Source organism: Ursus americanus, chromosome 9, assembly GCF_024610735.1.
Source record: "Ursus americanus isolate L20-20 chromosome 9, mUrsAme1.1.p, whole genome shotgun sequence".
Classification (NCBI taxonomy): Eukaryota; Metazoa; Chordata; class Mammalia; order Carnivora; family Ursidae; genus Ursus; species Ursus americanus.
The window spans coordinates 33,905,261-33,930,271 of record NC_142135.1 but is presented as its reverse complement, the minus strand read 5'-3'; the positions used below and the strand labels follow the sequence as shown (position 1 = coordinate 33,930,271).

General features: G+C 36.2%; 1 protein-coding gene across 1 annotated transcript in view; it reads right to left on the bottom strand.

The window, feature by feature from the left end:
* Window positions 1-25,011, bottom strand: part of RRM2B (ribonucleotide reductase regulatory TP53 inducible subunit M2B) — a 45,468-nt gene that overhangs the window by 6,595 nt on the left and 13,862 nt on the right. The window contains exons 3-8 of the mRNA XM_045805840.2: window positions 24,319-24,435; window positions 23,419-23,552; window positions 22,904-22,998; window positions 16,109-16,242; window positions 11,885-11,989; window positions 4,022-4,135 (exon numbers count right to left, since the gene is read on the bottom strand). Coding sequence (XP_045661796.1) covers window positions 4,022-4,135; window positions 11,885-11,989; window positions 16,109-16,242; window positions 22,904-22,998; window positions 23,419-23,552; window positions 24,319-24,435 — 699 coding nt within the window. The remainder of the gene's footprint in view (window positions 1-4,021; window positions 4,136-11,884; window positions 11,990-16,108; window positions 16,243-22,903; window positions 22,999-23,418; window positions 23,553-24,318; window positions 24,436-25,011) is intronic.

The window sequence follows — 25,011 nt, the reverse complement described above, 5'->3', positions numbered from 1 at the left end:
TTGGCCTTAGCAACATATATATGAATATATCTCCTCAGGCAAGGGAAACAAAAGCAAAAATAAACTACTGAGACTACAGCAAAGGAAACCATCAATAAAACAAAAAGGCAACCTACAGAATGGGAGAAAATCTTTGCAAATATTTTATATATTTGATATATCCAATAAGGGGTTAATATCCAAAACATCAAAAGAATGTATACAATTCAACACCAAAACAACAAATCACCTGACTTAAAAAATGGCCCGGGGGGGGGGGGGGGATGGGCAGAGAAGCTAGATACTTTTCCAAAGAAGATATCAGATGGTCAACCGACACTTGAAAAAATGCTCAGCATCACTAATCATCAAGGAAATGCAAAACAAAACCACAATGAGATATCACCTCACACCTGTCAGAATATTTACTACCAAAAAGACAAGAAACAGGCGTGCCTGGGTGGTTCAGTGAAGCATCTGCCTTCGGCTCAGGTCATGATCCCAGGGTCCTGGGATGGAGCCCTGCATTGGGCTCCCTGCTCATCGGGGAGTCTGCTTCTCCCTCTCCCTCTGTCCCTCCCCAGCACCCCCCGCCTCATGCTCTCTCACTCTCATGCTCTCTCTAAAATAAATTTTTTAAAAATCCTTTTTTTAAAAAAAGGCAAGAAATAACAAGCATTGGTGAGGATCTGGAGAAAAGGGAACCCTCATGCACTGTAGCTGGGGAATGTAAACTGTTGCAGCCACTGTGGAAAACCATATGGAGGTTCCTCGAAAACTTAAAAACAGAAATACCATATGATCCAGTAATTCCACTACTGAGTATTTACCCAAAGAAAACAAAAACACAAATTTGAAAAGATATATGCACCCTATGTTTATTGCAGCATTATTTACAACAGCAGATATGCGAATCTATGCCAAGTGTCCATCAACAGAAGAATGGATAAAGAAGATATACTATGTATATATACATACAAACACACACACACACACACACACACACACACACTGAAATATTACTCAGCATAAAAAAGAACAAGATCCGGGATCCTGGGTGGTTCAGGCAGTTAAGTGTCTGCCTTCACTCTGGTTATGATCCCCAGCTCCTGAGATGGAGCCCTTTCTTTGGGCTCCCCGCTCAGTGGGGAGTCTGCTCCTCCTGCTCCCTCTGCCCCTCCCCCACCTTGTGCTCTCTTCCTCTCAAATAAAATCTTTAAAAAAATGAATGAGATCCTGCCATCTGTGACAACACGGATGGACCTAGAGGGAACTATCGTTAAGTGGAATAAGTCAGAGAAAGAGAAATACCACATGATTTCATTTCTACGTGGAATCTAAAGAAAACAAAACATATGAACAAACAAACAAAAAACCAGAAACAGACTCCTAAATACAGAGAATGAACTGGTGACTGCCAGAGAGGGGTTGGGGGGAGGATGGGTGACATATGTGAAGGGAATTAAAGGTACAAACTTTCAGTTATAAAATAAGTCAATCCTGGAGATGAAAAGTACAGCATAGGGAATATAGTCAATAATATTTTAATAACATTGTATGGTGACAAGTGGTAACAACACTTACAGTGGGGAGCACTGCGTAATGTATAGAATTGTCAGTCGGCTGCACACTTGAAACTAGTATCACACTGTATGTCAACTACATTTCAATAATACCAAAAAATAAGTTAAGTGGCTTGTTTCTGACACACAGAAGTACTCAAATATTTTTTGACTAATCCCAAACTAAGAGAGAAGTTGAAAACATCATTAATATGGCTCCTACTTAGAATTCTGTATAAATGACAACCATTTGCTAATTTAAGAAATCTCTTATTTTGCCAAAAACTGTCATTGTAAGAACAGTTCTTTTTCTAGTTCCTTGGGTTCAAAGTGTAGTTCATGTATTTTAAACTTGTTTTCTTAACACACACATTCAAAGCTATAATTTGTCCTTTGAGGATCTATTTGGCTGTATTCTACAAGTTTTGATATATAGTAACCTTATCATCATTTAGTTCATATTTTCTATTACTTTATATTTTCATTTTAATCTCATTTTAGAGGATATCTTCTCAATTTCTAAGTAGACAGAATTTTTTGGCAATCTTTCATTGTTAATTTCTAATTTTACTGTACTAAAATCTAAAAGGTCTGTACAATGTCTGCTTTTTGGAATTTGAGATATGTTGAAGGCCTGTGGAAAAATGACGTTTCATACTATGTTTAGATTTTCTTCTGTAGGCGGGATGTTTTATACATCTACAGTGAGCAAGTTCCCGAAGAGAAAACTAGGCCCAGGAGTCACAGTTTTCTAAAAAGCAGGAGAACATGAAAGTAAGAGTGTGAGGATATGGTAGCAGGTTAAAGGACAGTGAGTTCACTTTAAGGCTCAAGTGAGTAAATTAATTTTCCTGTAACAAACATATTGGTATAACTTAGGAACAAACGCAATTTTTAAAAAATATACAGTTTAGAAATTTAAGAGATCATATTAATGCAATTATAATTTTGATTTCTCCATTCATTATCAGTAAACACAGGATTTTATAACTAAAATAATAAAAGATAGTTCATCTAACAAAAACCTTTGCCCTATCTGACTCTTTCATGATGGTATTTCTGTGGTTACCAGAATATAAATGCATTACTGAGAAAGGTGATCATTACTCCAGCATCATGGATTTCATAAGGCTTCTCATTAAATACAATTTAAACTTATACTTCCATGCTAAGAAGTTAAAACCTGTAATTTATAATTACCATCGTATATATACTACATAGTCAAGTTCTATGAATGTTCCAATTATGGTGAATACAACATGACCACTTAGTGTGCATTTACTGTATGTCTCATACTATTCGAAGTGCTTTCAGTATACCAACTCATCAACAATCCTTTGTGGTATTATTGTTATCATCTCCCTTTCATGGATGAGGAAATGGGGATAAGAGGTTAAGCAACTTGCTTCAGGTCATATAGCTAGAAAGTGGCAGAACCAGGATTGGAACCCAGGTAGACTGGCTGCAGCTTCCATATGTTATGTGAAAAAGCATACCTCTTTATGAAATTCAGGTATATTATCTCTGATAAACAAAATGAAAAATAACTTAAAAGACAACTGAGTTCAAAGGGTTAAATTATGACAGTTAATGTCTTCCTAATAACTATTCATATTTAAAAAGTTCACGGGGCACCTGGGTGGCTCAGTCGGTTAAGCATCTGACTCTTAGTTTCAGCTCAGGTTGTGATCTCAGGGTCATGAGACGGAGCTTGTGTGGGGCTCCATGCTCAGCTTGGAGTCTGCTTAAGATTCTTTCCCTCTCCCTCTGCCCCGCCCCACCAAGCTCGCTCTCTCTCTCAAATAAATAAATAAATCTTTTTAAAAAATAAAAAAATAAAACTATTAATTTCTGATGGACTAATCTCACTAAACAAATAAAAGGTAAACAGGCCTTAAAAGAAATACTAATGTGGGGCTCCTGGATGGCTCAGTCAATTAGAGGAGACTCTTGATTGATTTCAGCTCAGGTCATGATCTCAGGGTCCTGGGATTGAGCCCCATGGTGGCCTCCATGCTCAGCAGACAGTCTGCTTGAGGATTCTCTCTCTCTCTCCCTCTTCCTCTGCCCTTCCCCCCACTTGAGCTCGCTCTCTTTCTCTCTCCCTTTCTAAAATAAATAAACAAATCTTTTAAAAAATATTAACATAAAAATGATAAATAGACCCATGGGGATTTATGAGGGTAAACATATATATGCATAATAAATCCAATTTACTTAAAGATAATCCTATTAAGTACCTACAATTACTACAAGTAATTTATTGAACTTACTAAGATTTATCAGCCTCCTATTTCTGTTAAGAATTCCAAGTTTCAAAGGATTTCACAAGACCAATTTGTTCATGCAAAGCAAGGCTGTCACAGACATTTAAAAAGTAGACTAGTATGTTACAAATGCTTTCAATGAAATATAGTATTTTAGTGGCCTTACTTGCTATAACATTTAAGTTATAAGTAACACATTTTTAAATAACTTACCTTTGAGAATCCAAGTTCCACAAGTAATCTGTCAGCTACAAACTCAATATACTGTTTCATCAAAACACAATTCATTCCAATGAGGCCAACTGGCAAGGCTTCTGTTAAAAACTCCTGAGATATGAACAAAAACAGAATAAACTATACAGATAGAACAATAAATATGTATTTTCCAAACAAAAACAGGGTTTTAGTTTTTTAATCTCCTAAGTCCCTGAGGATAGTATGCTAGGGTAAATTTTCAACATGGCAATGTCCATTTGTTTAAAAATGTTTGGGGTATTACTATTCACAGTATTTCACATTCTCAGCCTAAGTAAATTGAAACTATCAAATTACTGGTATTTTACACAGCAGCACTATAGGACCTTAAGTCATAGGCTTTCTCCATTGAAAAAAAATGAGATATTTTGTTCTGGAATATCTGGAAAAAAATTCACCAAAGGTGATCACTGTGGGGAACATGATTATGGAAGGGAATTGAGAAAGACAGGAACACACTTAAAGAAAATGAGAAAATAATAAAAATGTATGTGGGGGTTGGAAGATAAATTGAACTCCAACTATGCTGAAAGATAGTGGTAAAGTGTTAATAGGAGAAAAATAAAAACATTAGGGCACCTGGGTGGCTCAGTCAGTTAAGTGTCTGCCTTTGGCTCATGTCATGAGTCCCGAATGGAGTCCTGCATTGGGCTCCCTGCTCAGTGGGGAGTCTGCTTCTCCCTCTGCCCCTCTTCCCCACTCATGTGCTCTTTCTCACTCTCTCTCTCTCAAAAATAAATAAATAAAATCTTCTTTAAAAATTAAAAAAAAACAAAAACATTAACCATCTGAATTCTTGAAATGATTAAAAATACCAAAATGCATTTTATGCATTTTCTCCTTCCCAATATGAAAACCAGAGCTATTGAACTATACAGTATTTCTTTTTAAAAGTTTAAAAAATTTATTTTACTAAGTAAGTCAAGCAGAGAAAGACAACTATCATATGGTTTCACTCATATGTGGAACATAAGGAATAGCATGGAGGACCACAGCGGGAGGGAGAGAAAACTGGGAAGAAATCAGAGAAGGAGAAAAACGATGAGACTCTGGACTACAGGAAATAAACTGAGGGTTACAGAAGGGACGGGGTTGGGGGTGGGGTAACAGGGTAATGGGTATTAAGGAGGGCTCGTGTTGTGCTGAGCACTGGGTGTTACACACAAATAATGAATTGTTGAACACTACATCAAAAACTAATGATGTACTACATGCTGGCTAACTGAACATAATAAAAAAATTTTTTTAATTCATTTTACTTTTATTTTTTTAATGTTTTTTTATTATATTATGTTAGTCACTATACACTACATCCCTGGTTTCTGATGTAAAGTTCGATGATTCATTAGTTGCGTATAACACCCAGTGCACCATGCAATACGTGCTCTCCTTACTACCCATCACCGGTCTATCCCATTCCCCTGCCCCCCTCCCCTCTGAGACCCTAAGTTTGTTTCTCATAGTCCATAGTCTCTCATGTTTCATTTCCCCTTCTGATTACCCCCCCTTTCTTTACCCCCTTCTTCCCCTACCAATCTTCCTATTTCCTATGTTCCATAGATGAGAGAAATCATATGATAATTGTCTTTCTCTGCTTGACTTATTTCACTTAGCATTATCTCCTCCAGTGCCGTCCATGTTGCAGCAAATGTTGAGAACTCGTTCTTTCTGATAGCTGAGTAATATTCCATTGTACATATGGACCACAACTTCTTAATCCAGTCATCTGTTGAAGGGCATCTCGGCTCCTTCCACGATTTAGCTATTGTGGACATTGCTGCTATGAACATTGGGGTGCATATGGCCCTTCTCTTCACTACGTCTGTATCTTTGGGGTAAACACCCAGTAGTGCAATGGCTGGATCATAGGGTAGCTCAATTTTTAACTTTTTAAGGGACCTCCACACTGTTTTCCAGAGTGGCTGTACCAACTTGCATTCCCACCAACAATGTAGGAGGGATCCCCTTTCTCCACATCCTCTCCAGCAATTGTTGTTTCTTGCCTTGTAATTTTTGCCATTCTAACTGGCGTAAGGTGGTATCTTAGTGTGGTTTTGATTTGAATTTCCCTGATGGCTAATGATTTTGAACATTTTTTCATGTGTCTGTTAGCCATTTGTATGTCATCATTGGAAAAGTGTCTGTTCATATCTTCTGCCCATTTTATGATTTGTTTATTTGTTTCTCGCGTATTGAGTTTGAGAAGTTCTTTGTAGATCTTGGATACCAGTCTTTTATCTGTAGCATCATTTGCAAATATCTTCTCCCATTCCGTGGGCTGCCTCTTAGTTTTTTTGACTGTTTCCTTGGCTGTGCAGAAGCTTTTGATCTTGATGAAGTCCCACAAGTTCATTTTATCTTTTGTTTTTCTTGCCTTTGGAGATGTGTCATGAAAAAGGTTACTTTGGCCGATGTCGTAGAGGTTGCTGCCTATGTTCTCCTCTAGGATTTTGATGGATTCCTGTCTCACATCAAGGTCTTTCATCCATTTGGAGTTTATTTTTGTGTATGGTGTGAGAGAGTGGTCAAGTTTCATTCTTTTGCATGTAGCTGTCCAATTTTCCCAGCACCATTTATTGAAGAGACTTTTTTCCACCGGATGTTTTTTCCTGCTTTATCAAAGATTAGTTGCCCAAAGAGCCGAGGGTCCATTTCTGGGTTCTCTATTCTGTTCCATCGGTCTATGTGTCTGTTTTTGTGCCAGTACCATGCTGTCTTTGTGATCACAGCTTTGTAGTACAGCTCGAAATCCGGCATTGTGATGCCCCCAGCTTTGTTTTTCCTTTTCAACAGTTCCTTGGCGATTCGGGGCCTTTTCTGTTTCCATACAAATTTAAGGACTATTTGTTCCAGTTCTTTGAAAAATGTCATCGGTATTTTGATCAGGATAGCATTGAAAGTGTAGATTGCTCTGGGTAGCATGGACATTTTAACTATGTTAATTCTTTCGATCCATGAGCATGGAATATTTTTCCATCTTGTTGTGTCTTCCTCAATGTCTTTCAAGAGTGATTTACAGTTTCTAGAATATAGATCCTTTACATCTCTGGTTAATTCCAAGGTAACGTATGGTTTTTGGTGCTATTGTAAATGGGATGGATTCCCTAATTTCTCTTTCTTCAGTCTCATTATTCGTATATAGAAATGCAACTGATTTCTGAGCATTGATTTTGTATCCTGCCACCTTACTGAATTGCTCTATAACTTCTAATAGTTTGGGAGTGGATTCTTTTGGGTTTTCCATATACAGTATCATGTCATCTGCGAAGAGAGACATTTTGACTTCTTCTTTGCCGATTTGGATACCTTTTATCCCTTTTTGTTGTCTGATTGCTGTTGCAAGGACTTCTAGTACTATGTTGAATAATAGTGGCGAGAGTGTGCATCCTTGTCATGTTCCTGATCTTAAGGGAAAGGCTTCCAGCTTTTCCCCATTGAGAATGATATTTGCTGTAGGCTTTTCATAGATGGTTTTTATGAGATTGAGGAATGTACCCTATATCCCTACACTCTGAAGGGTTTTAATCAGGAAAGGATGCTGTATTTTGTCAAATGCTTTTTCTGCATCTATTGAGAGAATCATATGATTTTTGAATTTTTCTTTCTGGATAAAATCTAAGACACTGATAGATTTGCAAATGTTGAACCACCCTTGCATCCCAGGTATGAATCCCACTTGGTCATGATGGATAATCCTTTTAATGTACTGTTGGATTCTATTAGCCAGGATCTTGTTGAGGATTTTGGCGTCCATATTCATTAGGGAAATCGGTCTGTAATTCTTTTTGATGGGGTCTTTGCCTGTTTGGGGATCAAGGTAATATTGGCCTCATAGAATGAGTTTGGTAGCTTTCCTTCTGTTTCTATTTTTTGAAATAGCTTTAGGAGAATAGGTATTATTTCTTCTTTGAATGTTTGGTAGAATTCCCCAGGAAAACCGTCCGGGCCTGGAGTTTTGTTTTTTGGAAGGTTGTTTATCACTGACTCAATCTCTTCATAATTAATTGGCCTGTTTAAAAAATCAATTTGTTCCTGTTTCAGTCTTGGTAGTCTATAGGTTTCCAGGAAGGCCTCCATCTCTTCCAGATTGCTTAATTTATTGGCATAAAGCTGTTGATAAAAGTTTCTAATAATCCTTCCAATTTCATTGGTGTTGGTTGTGACCTCTCCTTTTTCATTCATAATTTTATTAATTTGGGTCCTTTCTCTATTCTTTTGGGTAAATCTTGCCAGTGGTCTGTCAATTTTATTAATTCTCTCAAAGAACCAGCTTCTAGGTCTGTTGATCTGCTCTACTGTACTCCTGGTTTCTAATTCATTGATTTCTGCTCTTATCTTGGTTAACTGCTTCCTCGTGCATGGATTAGGCCTGTCCCTCTGTTGCTGTTCCAGCTTCTTGAGGTGAGAATATAAAAACTGCATTTTAGATTTTTCTATTCTTTTGAGTAAGGCTTGGATGGCTATGTATTTCCCCCTTAGGACTGCCTTTGCAGTATCCCATAGGTTTTGGACCGTTGTGTTTTCATTCTCATTGGTCTCCATAAATTGTTTAAATTGATTTTTGATTTCCTGGTTTATCGAGTCATTCCTGAGCAGGATGGTTCTTAGTCTCCAAGTGTTTGAGTTTCTTCCATATTTTTCCTTGTGGTTGAGTTCCAATGTCAAAGCACTGTGGTCTGAGAATATGCAGGGAATAATTTCAGTCTTTTGGTATCAGTTGAGACCTGTTTTGTGTCCCAGGACATGGTCTATTCTTGAGAATGTTCTATGGGCATTAGAATAGAATGAGTATTCTTTGGTTCTGGGATGTAGTGTTCTACATATATCTATGAGGTCCAACTCGTCGAGTATGGCATTCAAAGCCCTTGTTTCTTCGTTGATTTTTTGCTTGGGTGTTCTATTTCTGACAGTGGAGTGTTGAGATCCCCTACTATTAACGTATTTTTATCTATATGTCTCTTTATTCTGGTTAAGAGTTGGCTTGTGTATCTTGCTGCCCCCCTGTTGGGGGCATATATATTTATAATTGTCATATCCACTTGTTGGATACATCCTTTAAGAATAATATAGTGCCCTTCTGTGTCTCTAACTATAGTCTTTAGTTTAAAATCCAATCTGTCTGATACAAGAATTGCTACCCTAGCTTTCTTTTGAGGTCCATTGGTGTGAAAGATGGTATTCCATCCCTTTACTTTCAGTCTTAATGTATCTTTAGGTTGAAAATGAGTCTCTTGTAGACAGCAAATGGATGGGTCATGTCTTTTTATCCAATCTGCAACCCTGTGCATTTTATGGGAGCATTTAGGCCATTTACATTGAGACTGAATATTGAGAGATATGATTTTAATGATGCCATGTTGCCAGTAAAGTCTTTGTTTCTATCGATTGTGACTTTCTGTTCTGTATCACTCTTGGGGCCTTTTTACCTTTATAGAACCCCCCTTAATATCTCCTGTAGGGCTGGTTTCGTGATTATGAAATTGGTCAATGATGGCGATTCTGGAAGGTCTTTATTTCTCCATCAATTCTGAATGACAGCCTTGCTGGATAAAGGATCCTTGGCTGCATGTTTTTCTCTGAAAGAGCTTTAAAAATGCCCCCCAACCCTTTCTCTCATTCCAGGTCTGTGTAGACAGGTCTGACATAATTCTGATACCTTTGCCTTGGTACATGAGAAATTTCTTTGCCCTGACCGCTTTCAATACTGTATCCTTGGATCTAATATTTGCGAATTGCACTATGACGTGACGTGGCATAGGTTTGTCGTGGTTGAGCTTGGGAGGGGTCCTCTCTATCTCTTGGACATGAATGTTTGTTTCCCTTGCTAGATTAGGGAAGTTTTCAGCTACAATTTGTTCAAATATCTCTTCTAGACCTCTGTTTTTCTCCACCCCCTCGTGGATGCCGATGATTCTGACACTGGAATGTTTCATTGAGTCAGTAATCTCCCGTAACCTACATTCTTGAGCGTGGATTTTTTAAAGTCCAGACTCTATTTTAGCTTTCTCTTCTACTAACCCATCCTCCAATTTGCTGATATGGTTCTTCTGCCTCATTCACCCTGGCCGTCAGAGCCTCTAGTTTTGACTGCATTTGGCTCATAGAATTTTTAATTTCTGCCAGATTCGCTCTCATTTCCGCCCTTAGAGATTCTATATTCTCATTAACATTTTCGTCAATACTTTTTTCAAGTCTACACATCATCTTGACCATTGTTACTCTGAATTCCATTTCTGATAATTTGGTTACATCCATATCCATTAGTTCTGTAGCAGAGGCCACAGACTCATTGTCTTTTCTTTGCTGGGGGGAATTTCTCCTTCTCGTCATTCTGATGAGGAGAGGTTGCGGGGTTGTCCAGAGCCCAAATTATTGACCAGGACCCAGGCCGTGCGCCCTTGTTTTATAGGGATCTTAGGGATGTGGGCTTCTTGATTTTTCAGCCTGCCTTCTGGGGGAGGGGCCTTCTGCGCCGATACTCAGGCAACCCTGATTGGGTAGAGTCTCCATGTCCCCTGCGAAGGGAGATGGGGATGGGTACACTGTGAGCCGGTATTTCCAGGCTTTTGTTCTCTGGCGGCTTTCCTTGCCGGTTTGCTGTGCCTCTTCTGAGAGTCAGAGCAGCAGCGGCCGAATCTCAGCCTCTGTCTCAGAACAGAGGGATCGCGGACCGTTCTCCACTGATGTTCTGGCCACTTTAACTCTGTTTCTGTTGGTGCTGCTCAACCCTGCAGCGTCCCGGGATGTGCGCCCCACACCCGGAGTCCCAGCCCTCACTTCCAGGGCCGGCGCATCTCTGTCCTTTGTGTTTCTAACACCGCCAGCCGCCAGCCGCCCCCGCGCGCTCCCAGAGCTCCCGGTCTCAGTCTGGTTCCAGTGAGCACACCGGAGCACTCCGTTTCAGTCTGGTGGCGCGCGCTCTCCGCTCACGGTCACAGTCTGTTCTCTCGCGGGTGCCATCTGCGAGTCCGCCCGCTCCCCTGTGCAGGTGGCTACTGCTTCCCAGCGCCTGAACGCGGCGGCTCCCTTCCCCTTCCGTTTATCTTCCGATATCTGTGCGCGGTTTCACGGCTCCCCGCTTCATACCTCAATACTCAGCGCTGGAGATGTTCATTTGTAGAGATCCAGATGCATCTTCCTGCGTCTCAGGCTGATTCCGTGGATGTTCAGGCTGGTCTGGTACCTATCCAACTCGACTCAGGGGACCGGCTGAAAAAGGGGTCCCCTACTCCCCCGCCACCTTAACTCCATTCTAAATTCATTTTACTTTTAAACTAGTTCTTTCAAATGATAAAAAACATCCTAAGTGGAACATCTAGGTATTTGTAGTTAGAGATTTTTACATTCTATATATTAAGTTTTACTGTTTGCTAATTCATTGATTTACTAATTCTATAAACATTTAATGTGTGCTTCAAGCTAGGTACCTTGCTCAGTTTTGAAAATACAAAACAAATAAGAAACCATTACTGCCCTTCAGTAGCAGAAAATCTAAAAAAAAAAAATAAATAAAGCTAAAATAATTCAAATAGTTTGCTATGGCATAAAATGTGACAGATCAGTAAGACGGAAAAAAACAGTCCTGAAATAGACTTTAGTATACATAAAACTTTAACATATAACATTTACTTACAAACCAAATTACCAACTGACATAATAATTGCAATGTATCATCTGTTGGTACTGTCAGGTTGACTATATAAAATTGCTGATATTTGCTTTGACCTACAAGTGGCAATTTCCTGAGTCAACCCAATACAATAATGGGACAAACATCAGAGAAAAAAGAGATGTGCTAATCATACAAGCTTCCCTGCTTACCTGCTCAATTTCAACAGCATTAACAATGATCTCCCTGACCCTTTCTTCCGAAGGCTTATTTACTAAGTATTGAAACATCAGGCAAGCAAAGTCACAGTGAAGCCCCTAAAACAGAAGAAAAATACCACTGTCAAAGAATGTTTAATCACCTATTTTCACACTGTCATGTGTCAGGCATCATATAAAGTAGGTTCTAGGAATGCAACACAGAATTTCTGGAAGATAAAAGAGGGATTCATAGTACCAGGAACTACTTTCCTTCAAATCTCATTAAAATGCCAACTATAACAACCTATCATGAAAAATATTCAGTGCTGGCAAATCTTAATTTGTCAACAGGAATGATGAATTAACTAACAACAACAACAACAACAACAACAAATCTGCAACCAAAATCATTTTGGAAAGGAAAACAAAGCAAGAGCTGAAATGAAAATTCATTCATTTCTAATGCTAAAAAAATTGAGAAATGATTGAAAACAATAAGTGTTTAAAGAAAAGGTGAAACTCAGATTTCAAAAAGACAACATTTATATTAAATAAGAATGGCTCAAGATAAAAATAAATTCAGTGCAATGAAAATGGAAAGAATTAAGAATGCCATTTGAAGCTGTACAAAGCAGAAATGACACTGCAGATAACCAAAGAAGAAAATAAATTTGTGAAATACCTTGAGAACAGAATGGTTATGCAAATGCAAGAAATGGGATAGAGCTTTAAATAATTACAGAACAGAGCAAGGAGATCCAACCTACAATAATCAGGATTCCAAAACACAGAACAGATGGTATAAAGCTGAAAACAACAGAAGTAATTGCAAAAAGTCAAAACAAAAAAAGAAAGAGGCCAGAGACAGGGAAAGATGATGCAGTGCCAAACAAAATTAAGCTAGAGACTGTAAAATTAAGCAAGGCAGAGTCAATGAACACTTCTAAACTACAAAGAAAAAGAAGTAATTTTGTAAGCCACCAAGGGGCGAGGAGGACAAAGGAATGTGCACCTTAAAGGATTACAAATCAGAGCATGCTTGGGTTTTTCTAAATAAATCAACAAAAACCAAAGACAAATGAAAGATAAGACTCAAATCAAAGGTTGTATTCCAAGGATTATTTTCCTAGTTATCATTCCCAGAAGAAATCATCGGAAAAAAAAACCTCTTTGAACGGCTAATCTTAGAAGATTTGTTAGGCAAACATTTTTCCCAGACTGGACTCAAGAGGAAACTTCAAATTACCAAAGGCTGAATTTCAAATAAACCATGAAAGCTGTTAAAGAAGTGTTGATTAGAACTGACAGCTAGCTACCTATTACGGAGATGAGTAAATCAAAGGTAGGCACTCATATTGTTAAATCAATAAGTAAATAAAATTAATTTTGAGGTTTAAAGCAATTCCAATCAAAATCTCAATAGGATTGTTTTTAGTTAAAAGAATCGGAGACTAGAACTTAATTATCTGAACAACTAAAAAAAGGATAATTAAGTAACGTGATAGAGGTACCAATTACTGCTACAATGGCGGTCATATCACAATATATAAATGTACAAAACTAACATGTTATATATCTTAAATTCCCATATTATATGTCAAATGTGTTTCAATTAAAAAATTAATCTGGAAGAATAATTGGGCAGAATCTTGTAAAAACAGTTGTAATAGGAAAGTTATGAGATTTATCCTACTAGTTATCAAAACATAAAAGTGTTTGGGGGCGCCTAGGTGGCTCAGTTGGTTAAGCATCCCGCTATTGATTTTGGCTCAAGTCATGATCTCCGGGTTGTGAGATCTAGCCCCGCATCAGGCTCCGCACTGGGCACAGAGCCTGCTTGAGATTCTCTTTCTTCTTCTCCCTCTGCCCCTCCCTCTCCTTAAAAAACAGTTTGTTTGGCATGAAATTTGACAGATAGGCTAATGAAAGGGAAAACGAGCCCCCAAACAGATTTGAGCACACTTAAAGACCTTAATACATAATACAGAAGACGCCACAAGTCAGTGGAGAAGGATGGATTACTTAACAGGGAGAACTAGGAAAATTTCCTGAGTGTATGAAATAAAATTAAGTTAAATTCTAACTTATCCTATACTACATTTATACTAAATTCTGTACTTATACTAAACAAAGTCCAATGGTATTACAGAGTTAGATGTTATAAAGTCAAGAGGAAAATATGTGTGATTACTTAACTAATCTCTAGAAGTAGATCACATCAATTTCAGGTTTTTGTATGTTACAAGAAAAAACAAAATTAAAAAGCAAAGGACGAACTGGGAAAATATTTGCAAAAATGTGACAAAAATAATATTTTATATTATATTCATACAATAAATATAACAAAAATTCATAAACAAACACTTATTGAAAGGGCCCCCCTATCAGTCACTATGCACTGGGAATATATAGCAACAGAAATAGAGGCAAGAGACAAGAATAGGTAAATACAGAAAAAAATACAAATGACTAAAGTCATTCTGGAAAAAAAAGTTCACTCTAAGTAGTAATCAAATAAATGCAAATAAAACCAATAATGAGAAACCATTAACCCTATCAACTTTGTCAAATATTTAAAACATAAATGCAAATTCTGGTTAGATTATGGTAAGAAAAGACATGTTCATGCGTTGCTGGGTGGGGCTTACTATAAAATTTCTGGGAAGAAATTTGCAAAGTAGTATGGATAACCTCAAAATATTCGTACCTTATAACGTAGTAATTCTACTTCTAGGCAATCTACCTTAGGAAAATAATATGAAAATGGGATAAAGCTTATACACAAAAGATATTCATTTTGCATTATAGCAAAAGAAATAAAAAACCTGGAAACAACCTAAATTTCCAAGTATAGAATAGTCAAATAAGTGATACATTGTTTCATTAGAATATTATATATATAACAAAACTACTCTTTTTTTTAAAACTACTCTTTCCAAAAAATGCTTAATTTCACAGAAAAATTCTCACACTGTTCTGCTAAAAATATCTCAGCTCATAAAAATATGAAAAAAGAATATTTCAAATTATAAAATTATGTTCATATATATCTACATAGGTTTAAATGTAGAAAACTGTCTAAAAAGAAATACAATGAAATACTAAAAGTGATTATCTCTCTCTGCTAAGACTGAGTGATTTTATTCTCTTAATTCTCAATAATCACCACAGACTAAATTATGATAAAAATTATTAGGAATTGAAAGACATGAAACTACAAAAATTATACAAAGCATTTTATGGCACTTATAAAGTATTTTCACACATACTGGTTCATTTTATTTTAACAAAGACCTGTCAAGATTTATAGTTGAAGAAAATGAGGCTCAGAGAAGTTAATAACAAGGTCACTTAGGAATAAACTGAGGGGCCAGGATTAGTGCAGTCAATACATATGAACTGAAGGCTGTGATGGGCTAACCCCCGAGAACAGGGAGAAAAGTAAGACAAGGTGTCTGCACACAGGGAGCCTAGAGTCCAGCAGAGGAGAGAGGTAAGAAGTACAGCATGTGTTAGGGACAGATTCCATTTCAAAGGGATACATAAAGGAAAGAGTGGTCAATTCCACCTGAGTCAGAGAAGTTTTGAGTTGCCACTTGTAAGAAGGTAATCAACAGATGAAAAAAAAAAATGGCAGGAAGATGGAAAGGGTTATCGCAGGCAAAGGGAGACAAGATCTAATTACTGGCTGGATGTGGCTGAGAAAGAAAAAAAGCAATCTAAAATGACACCCAGATTTCAAATGTGGATGGTTGGATAGAAGGTAGCACCACTCAAAGAGACAGGGAAAACAGAACAAGTTTGATTTCTGAAATATTAGGTTTGAGGTATCTGTGGAGCCTTCCAGGAGAAACTAACATGCACTTGAACACCTGGGTTCGGAGCTCAGGAAAGAATGTCTGTGCCCAAGTTTTGGGTTGTTTACGAGCATCTAAATGGTAGCTGATCCCATGGAAATAGATAAGATCAGCCAGGAGGTCATGTATAGTGAAGAAGAGAGGCCAAGGTGGGGACCCAGGATTTGATGATATTTAAGGATGAGCAGGGGAGACTGAGGAGCAACAGTAAGAGGCAGGAGAAAAATACAATTCTTAAAAACCAAGGAAGAAATTACTTCCTATTTTCTTTAAATGACCAGGATATCTGTGTCATCATCAGCATTTTCCAGGGGAAAGAAAAATAAATGAACACCAAATATGAATACAAATACAACTAGAAGAATAGTTGATTCCTTACTTCATCTCTGCTGATGAGTTCATTGGAAAATGTGAGTCCAGGCATAAGACCTCTTTTCTTTAGCCAGAATATAGCAGCAAAAGATCCTGAGAAGAAAATCCCTTCTACAGCAGCAAAAGCCACCACTCTTTCCCCTGGGAGACATAAAATAGTTTTATTTTCTGAAATATCACATCCTGTAGACATTTTCAAGCTCATGTCTATAAAATATACATATTTTTAACATATATATTTATACCAATATCACAACTATTTTGCCAAGAAACAAAATCAACAAATTAGTGCCATGGCCAAGGGTCTTCAGAGGAGGAAATAATGCCACCTCTACCTACTACAGCAGAAGGGTACGTAGGTATGTTTACTTGAAATCTTGTATCAGACATTGGACTCCTATCACTCTTGGTATCTGGACAAAGGAGATCTTTCCCTACTCAAAAAAAAAAAAAGTGATTTATCTGCACACCACACATGTCTATGAGTGTAGTATGTGCATGTAAGTGTGTGCGTGTATTGGAATAGAGAGTAGAAGATAAGATTTTATGACAAATGTCTCCCTCTTTCTGGTTGAGGGAGGGGAGGTTGCTGAGGTTTTATTTTTAGAAACCTAAAATATCTTAGAGATTAGCAGTAAACATTTCGAAAAACATTGCCATGCACCTGCAATTAAAAAAAATATATGAATCCAGCTAAAGAGAGAAAGTATATCTGTTGGATAAAATATCCTATCACATAAGCAAAAATACTATCTTCTGCTAAATAGGTAAAGCCCAGTTTCAAAGGTTACTCACTGTTAGGCAAGGACATTGCAGAAGCCCATCTCCTTTGGAACCATATCTGTAACACTGTCTCTAGGGGTTGATTGTAAGTCTAACCCAAACAAATGTCACCACATTGCATATGCTCAAGAGAAGTATTTATATATTTGTCTGTCTAGGGAGAAAGGTTTGGTCTATAAGACTACGGGATAAAGGCAGTTGAGCGCTTGAACAAACTACAGGCCTGTTTCATCGATAACAACACAGCTTGTATCCCAGTACTGTCACAGGACGAAAAACAGAGCAGGTGCTTAATAAATGTGTTCTGAACTGAATCAATAAAAAATATTTAAGCACTAGATGATAAAAGACATTACTATTCATTCTATGAAAACTGCTAAAATCTGATCCAGAATACTTAATAACTTTCAGAACAAAGGTAATTGTAATACTTAAGTTTCAAAAAGAAAGATGACTTAAATTTGAATATTTCTTAAATATTTCTGGCAGTCTCTAAATAGCGCTTTGGTTTGTTCTCGCTCTTTTCCCTGATTATCTTAAATAAATAAAATCAGATCAATTATATCAAATACTTGTCTATTAGTAGCCCAAAACATCAGAAAAACTTTTATAACATTTTATTTCTACAATTTTAAAAATCACCTAGAAAAAATAACAGAAGAAATGTAAATTACGTAAGTTCTTATTGAGTATATACTGTGTAGAGGAATTATTAAGAGAAGTCTTTAGTGTACTATATACTAAATACAAAGTATAATAATAATTACTATGGTCTTTAAAAAAAACTGGCTCTTTAGGCTAGTTATATTTTGAAATGAAGATTTGTCCTTATTTTAACATACAGATTACTATATTTTCATCTTGCTGTTAGTAAGATAATGGATAGTTACAAACTGATGCCTTCTTCATTGTCCTTAAGGTAATGTCATGTGCACATTTAAATGTAAAAGAACTAGATTATAATACAAACATTGTGTTGTAATTGTGTTGTAATTGTATAGGAGGAAATTTTTATTTTAACTATTCTACGCGTTCATGTGAATGCTAAAGAATGAAAATCAAGACAGAAATTGTTATAGAAGACTATTCTTTTTGGAAAGGATTGAGAGAGGTAAACTTTACAAATTTCAAGAGTAGATGTAAATTAAAAAGAGACTTCCAAAATATTTCTTCTAAAAGCTATAATGAATGTGAAGGCCTCATGAATTGTTTTAGAGATGGGAAAGTAGAGTATAGGTTTTTTTCTTTAGGCAGTAACTTTATTTCTGCCGTATTTCCTCTAACTTTGCCTTTCAATAATTTCACTCAGAGTGTACAGTTCTTTATTATGCAGGTCCTACATAATGAAGGATTCTTTTGATGTATAAATTTATGTCTTCCTCCATTTCAGGAAATTGTTTTTTATTATATTTTTTCAGTTGGTACAAAGCCTATTCTTTTTTTTTTTTTTAAGATTTATTTATTTATTTTAGAGAGTGAGAGTGAGAGAGAGAACACGCGGTGGAGGGCAGAGGGAGAGAGAATCTCCAGCAGACTCCCCGCTGAGTGTGGAGCCTGAGGTAGGGCTCAATCTCATGACCCTGAGATCATGACCTGAGTCAAAACCAACAGTCTGATGCTTAACTGACTGAGCCACTCAGGCGCCCCCAAAGCTTATTCTTTAAAATTATACTTCCAATTATTTGTTCTCAGGATCTTCTACAAAATATGTGGAATTCTAGATTTTTTTTTTTTTTTTGCATGTACAGTTGACCCTTGAACAACATAGTGGTTAGCGGTGCTAAGCCCCTATGCGGTTGAAAATCCATGTACAATTTTTGCCTCCCCCAAAACTTAGCTACTAATAACCTACTGTTGACTAGAAGCCTGACAGATAAGTCAACACATATTTTGTGTGTTATATGTATTATATACTGTATTCTCACAATAAAGCTAAAGAAAACTTTATTAAGTCATAAGAAAAAGAAAATACATTTATAGTACTGTACTACATTTATCAAAAAAATCTGTGTATAAGTGGACCCACATAGGTCAAACCCATGTTCAAGAGTCAACTGTAATGGGAAATATTTATTCTTTTTTTTTTTTTTCAAAAGTTTACACATTAGCCTGTTTGTTTTGCTGATGACTGACATTTGTCCAAGTAAGCCATATAGCCCCTCTTTTCTTTAAACCTGTTGACCCCTTTCACTCATTTCTCCTGACCCCTACCCCCCACCTCTAACAACCACCAATCTATTGTTATCTATGAACTCAGATTTTAGTTTTTAGGTTTTTTTGTTCTTAGTTTCCACATATAAGAGAGATCATATAGTATTTGTCTTTGATTTACTACACTTAGCATAATGCCCTCAAGGTCCATTCATGTTGTTGCAAATGGTGAGATGGCTAATTAATATGCATTACACACACACACACACACACACACACACACACACACACATTTTCTCTATCCATTCATCCATTGATGGGCACTTAGGTTGTTTCCATATCTTAGCTATTATAAATAATGCTGCAATGAACATGAGGGTGCATATATCTTTTTGAATTCATGTTTTCATTTTCTTCAGATAAACACCCAGAAGAGGAATTGCTGGATCATATGGTAGCTCTATTTTCAATTTTTTGAAGAACCTCCACACTGGTTTCCCCGGTGGCTGTACCAATGTACATTCCCACCAATAGTGTAAGGGTTTCCTTTTGTCCACAACCTCATCAACACTTGTTATCTTTTGATAATAGGTATTCTAACAGGTGTGAGGTAATATCATTATGGTTTTGATCATATCCTTGATGATTAATGATGTTCAGCATCTTTTCATGTGTCTGTTGGCCATCTATATGTACTTTTTGGGAAAATGTCTAGTCAGATCTTCTCCTTTTAGTCTCATTTTAAAATCTTTTTTTTTTTTTTTTTTTTGCTATTGAGTTATATAAGTTTTTTATATATTTTGGATATTAGCCCCTTGTAAGATACCAGTAGGTTGCTTTTTCATTTTGTTGATGGTTTCCTTTGCTGTGCAGAAGGAAGTCCCACGTGCTTATTTTTGCTTCTGTTGCTTTTGCTTTTGGTGTCAGATTCAAAATATAATCACCAAGACCTATGTCAAGAAGTTTACCACCTATGTTTTCTTCTGGTTTTTAAAGGTTTGGGGTCATACATTCAAATATTTAATCTGTTTTGAATTAATTTTGTGTATGGTGTAAGACAGCAATTCATAGTTTCATTCTTTTGCTTGTAGTTGTCCACTTTTCTCTATACTATTTATCAAGGGGACTGTCTTTTTGGCACTGTATATTCTTGGCTCCTTTGTCGTAAACTAATTGACCATATATGCATGGGTTTTATTTCCGGACTCTCTATTCTGTTCCATTGATCTACATGTCTGTTTTTTATACCAATACAATACTGGTTTGATTATTATAGCTTTGTAAAATAGTTTGAAATCAGGGAGCATGATGCCTCCAGCTTTGTTCTTTCTCAAGATTGCTTGCCTATTTGAGATTTTTTTGTGGTTCCATATAAATTTTGGAATTATTTGTTCTATTTCTTTGAAAAATGCTATTGGAATTTTGATAGTGATTGCATTTAATCTGTAGATTGTTTAGGTATTATGGACATTTTAACAACATTGATTCTTTCAATCTATGAGCATGGAATATCTTTCCATTTATTTGCATCTTCAATTTCTTTCATTAATGTCTTAGAGTTTTCAATATACAGGTCTTTCAACTCCTTGGTTAAATTTATTCCTAGGTATTTTATTCTTGTTGATGCAATTGTAAATAGGATTGTTTAATTTCTCTTTCTGATAGTTATTATTGTATAAAAACACAACAGATTTCTGTATACTAATTTTGTATCCTGCAACTTCACTGAATCTATTTACTAGCTCTGATTGTTTTTTTTTATGGAGTCTTTAGGATTTTCTATATATATCATGTCACTGCAAATAGTGAGTTTTACTTCTTCCTTTCCAATTTGGATGCCTTTTTTTTCTTGCCTAATTGCTCCAGCTAGGACTTCCAATACTATGTTGAATAAAAGTGGTGAGAGTGGGCATCCTTGTCTTCCTTCTGGTCTTGAGGAAAGGCTTTCAGCTTTTCACAATTGAGTATAATGTTAGCTGTGAGTTTGTCATATATGGCTTTTATTATGTTGAGGCATGTTTCCTCATACCTGCTTTTTTGAGAGTTTTTATCATAAATGGATACCAAATTTTGTCTAATGCTTTTTCTGCATCTGCAGCATGGCTCTGCCTTGAGAGCAAGTAATATGCAGAATTTAGCTGGAACCCTGCTGTTGTCACACAGTGACTGCCACCCTCCTTTATTTTCTCTCTAGGTTACTTTCTTTGGTAGTTATGAAATACATGCTAGCTGCAAGCCTGTTCATCATTTTCCATCGGTATCCAGCCATACTATTTTCAATGCATATTGAACACCTTGATATTTCTCTCCTTTTTTCTTTAAAGCCAGTGTATCTCAAACCACTTGTGAGAAAATCAGCTGGGTATAAAATGCAGATTCCTCAGTCCTACCTGAGGTTTTTCTGCAAAACTCCCAGATAATTTTTATGCACACTGAAAACCATCACTTTTCTCATTCTTGAAATGAACTGAAAGCAATGCAAACATATCTGGTTTTTCCCTGATATATAACAGGCTTGTCTCATACCTTACTCTACATCACTGGTTCTCAACGTGTGGTCCAGGGGGTCCCTGGAAATCCACAGACTGAGGAGGTCTGTGGGGTCAAAACTATCTTCATAATAATGCTAAGACACTATTTTTTTTTTTTTTTTTTTTTACTATCTTTCTCACCTGAGTGTACAGTGGTGATTTCCAGAGGCTACATGACATATCCACAATAATCTGAGAAGCCTGGTAAAATAGTCTTCCCTTTTCTTTTTTTTTTTTTAAAGATTTTATTTATTTATTTGATAGAGATAGAGACAGCCAGAGAGAGAGGGAACACAAGCAGGGGAAGTGGGAGAGGAAGAAGCAGGCTCATAGCGGAGGAGCCTGATGTGGGGCTCGATCCCATAACGCCGGGATCACGCCCTGAGCCGAAGGCAGACGCTTAACCGCTGTGCCACCCAGTCACCCCTAGTCTTCCCTTTTCTAACTACACATCTGAATAAGACTGGATTTTCTTCATAACTATACAAGAAACTACAGCAATATTATGCAACAAATTGAATGTGGAAGCAAATACAATCCAGTTGTCTTCTATTAAGTCAGACATTTAAAAGGTTTGCAAAATTTAGAGGAGGGGGGAAGTAGTGTTTTTTCATAAATATGTGTTATTTATAATAAAATATAATGGGTTATTACAATTACTTTTAAATGCATTAATAAATATTTTTTTAAGTTTCTTGGTTTTAATTTCTAATATGGAAATATCAATAACCCACACCAATAGGAGAGTCCTCAATAATTTTTAAGAATACAAAGAAGTCCTGAGACCAAAAATTTTGAGATTTGCTTCCCCCATAATGAATAAAACCAGAAAGTAAAGACCACTAATTATGAAATAGATAAGTATGAGACATGTACTTAGAGTTATTCAAATGAAGTATTTGAATATTTTAATTAAATTAAATATTTATTGAGCAACTACTATGTATAATTTTTCAGAAACTACATATTTGTTCCCTGAAAAAAATGTGACTTTGACTTGCTTTAACTCCCTTAAATAAACATTCATGAAAGCAGAGACAAACTGATTGCTACAATATTCTTGTCAGATTCTATATGACTTTTATTTACCTGTAATTATGTACTGACATCTTAAGCTTTTAACTTTCAACTTATTAAACGAAACAGATAACAGCTTTAGATTATTTTATCACTGGTTCCTAATCATTAGGAATAATGATTCTACTAAAGGTGGACGTGGAGACATTTGTACTTCTTTTCCATTCTGGGACTTTGATTAGTACCTGATAGTCACACCACAAAAAAAATGTTATGTCAACTGAGGTAAATCTGATCATTTTTAAATTAAAGCTACTTACCAAAAGTAGATTTTCTATCTTCTATCCATCGTAAGGCCCAGTCTGCTTTTTTCTTAACATATGGCATTGTTTCAATTGCATTAAATAAAAATTCCCTGTAAAAACAAAAGAATGGCAAAGTTATTCATTTGTTTTTCTTAATAATAAATTTTCATTAATCATCAATAATAATTGCAACCCTATGATATGCAATCAGATCTGTCATTTTTCTGTATTTTTCATGTCCACAAAGTATAGAAATGAAACTAAAATTCAAATTAGTGACTTGGATCTGGTTTGATACAAAATTGACTAAAGTTAGTATTCAATTTCTAAACACAATGTGCTACACAAGTTTTAAAGATATACTACCCAAAGATGAACTGGTTCTATACAAGTTTTTTTAACCCAACACATTACTAAACAATAGAAAACATCTGAATAATTTTTCTCTAACATTTGGTTTTGGAGTAAATTCTGCTTTTAACATAAGCAATAGCAATAAACCTTTGTAAGTAAAATCCCAATGGTAATACCTTTTCTTGGGATCTCTGATGTAAGTGTCTATTAGCAAACTGTACATCTCTGAGTGAACATTCTCGATGAGAATTTGAAAGCCATAGAAACAGCGAGCCTCTGGAACCTGTACCTCCTGACTAAAGCGCTCCACCTACAAAAATAAGGGAAACATATCCAATTCTGTGGATTTTCATTAAACACTGAAAATCAGGACCTGGACACCAGAATTATCACTTAAAAATTACCTATCATGCCACAAACAGGTTAGACAGAATTTATGTATTTTAAGCAGGATTATCTATCAATCCTCCACAATAAATTAGTTGCATAATATATTCTTAAGCAATTAAATGAATTGACCTAATAGGTGGAGATACTTCCTATAAAGCCAAGTATATTTCAGAACGGCTATCAAAAATAATTCCTTTGCTTTGTAAAATTGACCTTAAGTCTTTTTATTTTCCCCACAGCAGACAGATCGATTGAAGCCCCTTCTAATTCATGATGAAAGTTTGCATCTTTCTAATTCTCTCTAACAAGAAAGCATGCCTCCTGGCCAACCATAATACAAATTTAAAAATGGGAAGCCAGAATGCCATGCTCTCTTACAGAGCTCCAGAAGGGTTATTAAGGTGCAGGCTCTCTATTAAGATTACTATCTAAGGGTAAAAATTGAACTCATGTCTACGCATTGTAAGTAGTTTTGATTGGCATAATATGTTTGATTTCATGATACTTTGCTGGTCAAATGGGAGAAATGTATCCTTTTCTCTGACACTTCATCAGAAAAACATCTTTGAGAGTTAAGTTATATCTAGTTCATTTTCTAGAAGTCATTTTTCAGGCTTAGCATAACTATCTTACTGCCATTATCATCATTCAGCTAAATGGAAACAGAAAAACAACAAAAATCTTACCAAATTTTCATTCACAATTCCATCACTGGCTGCAAAAAAGGCTAATATGTGAGAGATAAAATACTTCTCATCTGATTTAAGCTTGTTCCAGTGAGGGAGATCCTTTGATAAGTCAACCTGAAATAAAAAGATTTTCAAAAATTTTAACTTGGTGTTTAATTCTTCTCAAAGAGTTTGGAAAACTAACTTCCATCTCAAAGTTAGGGAGGGACAACTCATTAGCAGTAAAGTGTGAAAAAGGAAAAAATGTTAACATAACTGCTATAGACTGAATGTTCACCCCCCCCCACTCACAAATTCATGTGTTTGAAACTAATCCCCAATGGGATGGTTTTGGAGATTGATGGAGTCTTTAGAAGGTGGTTAGGTCTTGAGGGTGGAGCCCTTATGAATGGGATTAGTGCCCTAATAAAAGAGTCCTCAGAGAGCTTCCTCACCCCTTCTGCGATATGAAAAACAGAAGGACCTGGGACCTCACCAGATACCAAATCTGCCTCTAGAACTATGAGAAATAAACTTCTGTTGTTTGTAAGCCATCCCATCTAAGATATTATTATAGCAACCCATAACTGTCTAAGACTATTACAAAGGAACACAATAAAATAAAAGCATTTTGAAGGACTCTATATTCTGGCTAACTAAGGCAGAATAAACTAATGACTTTCAGCAGCCATTGCTTTAACATGACATATA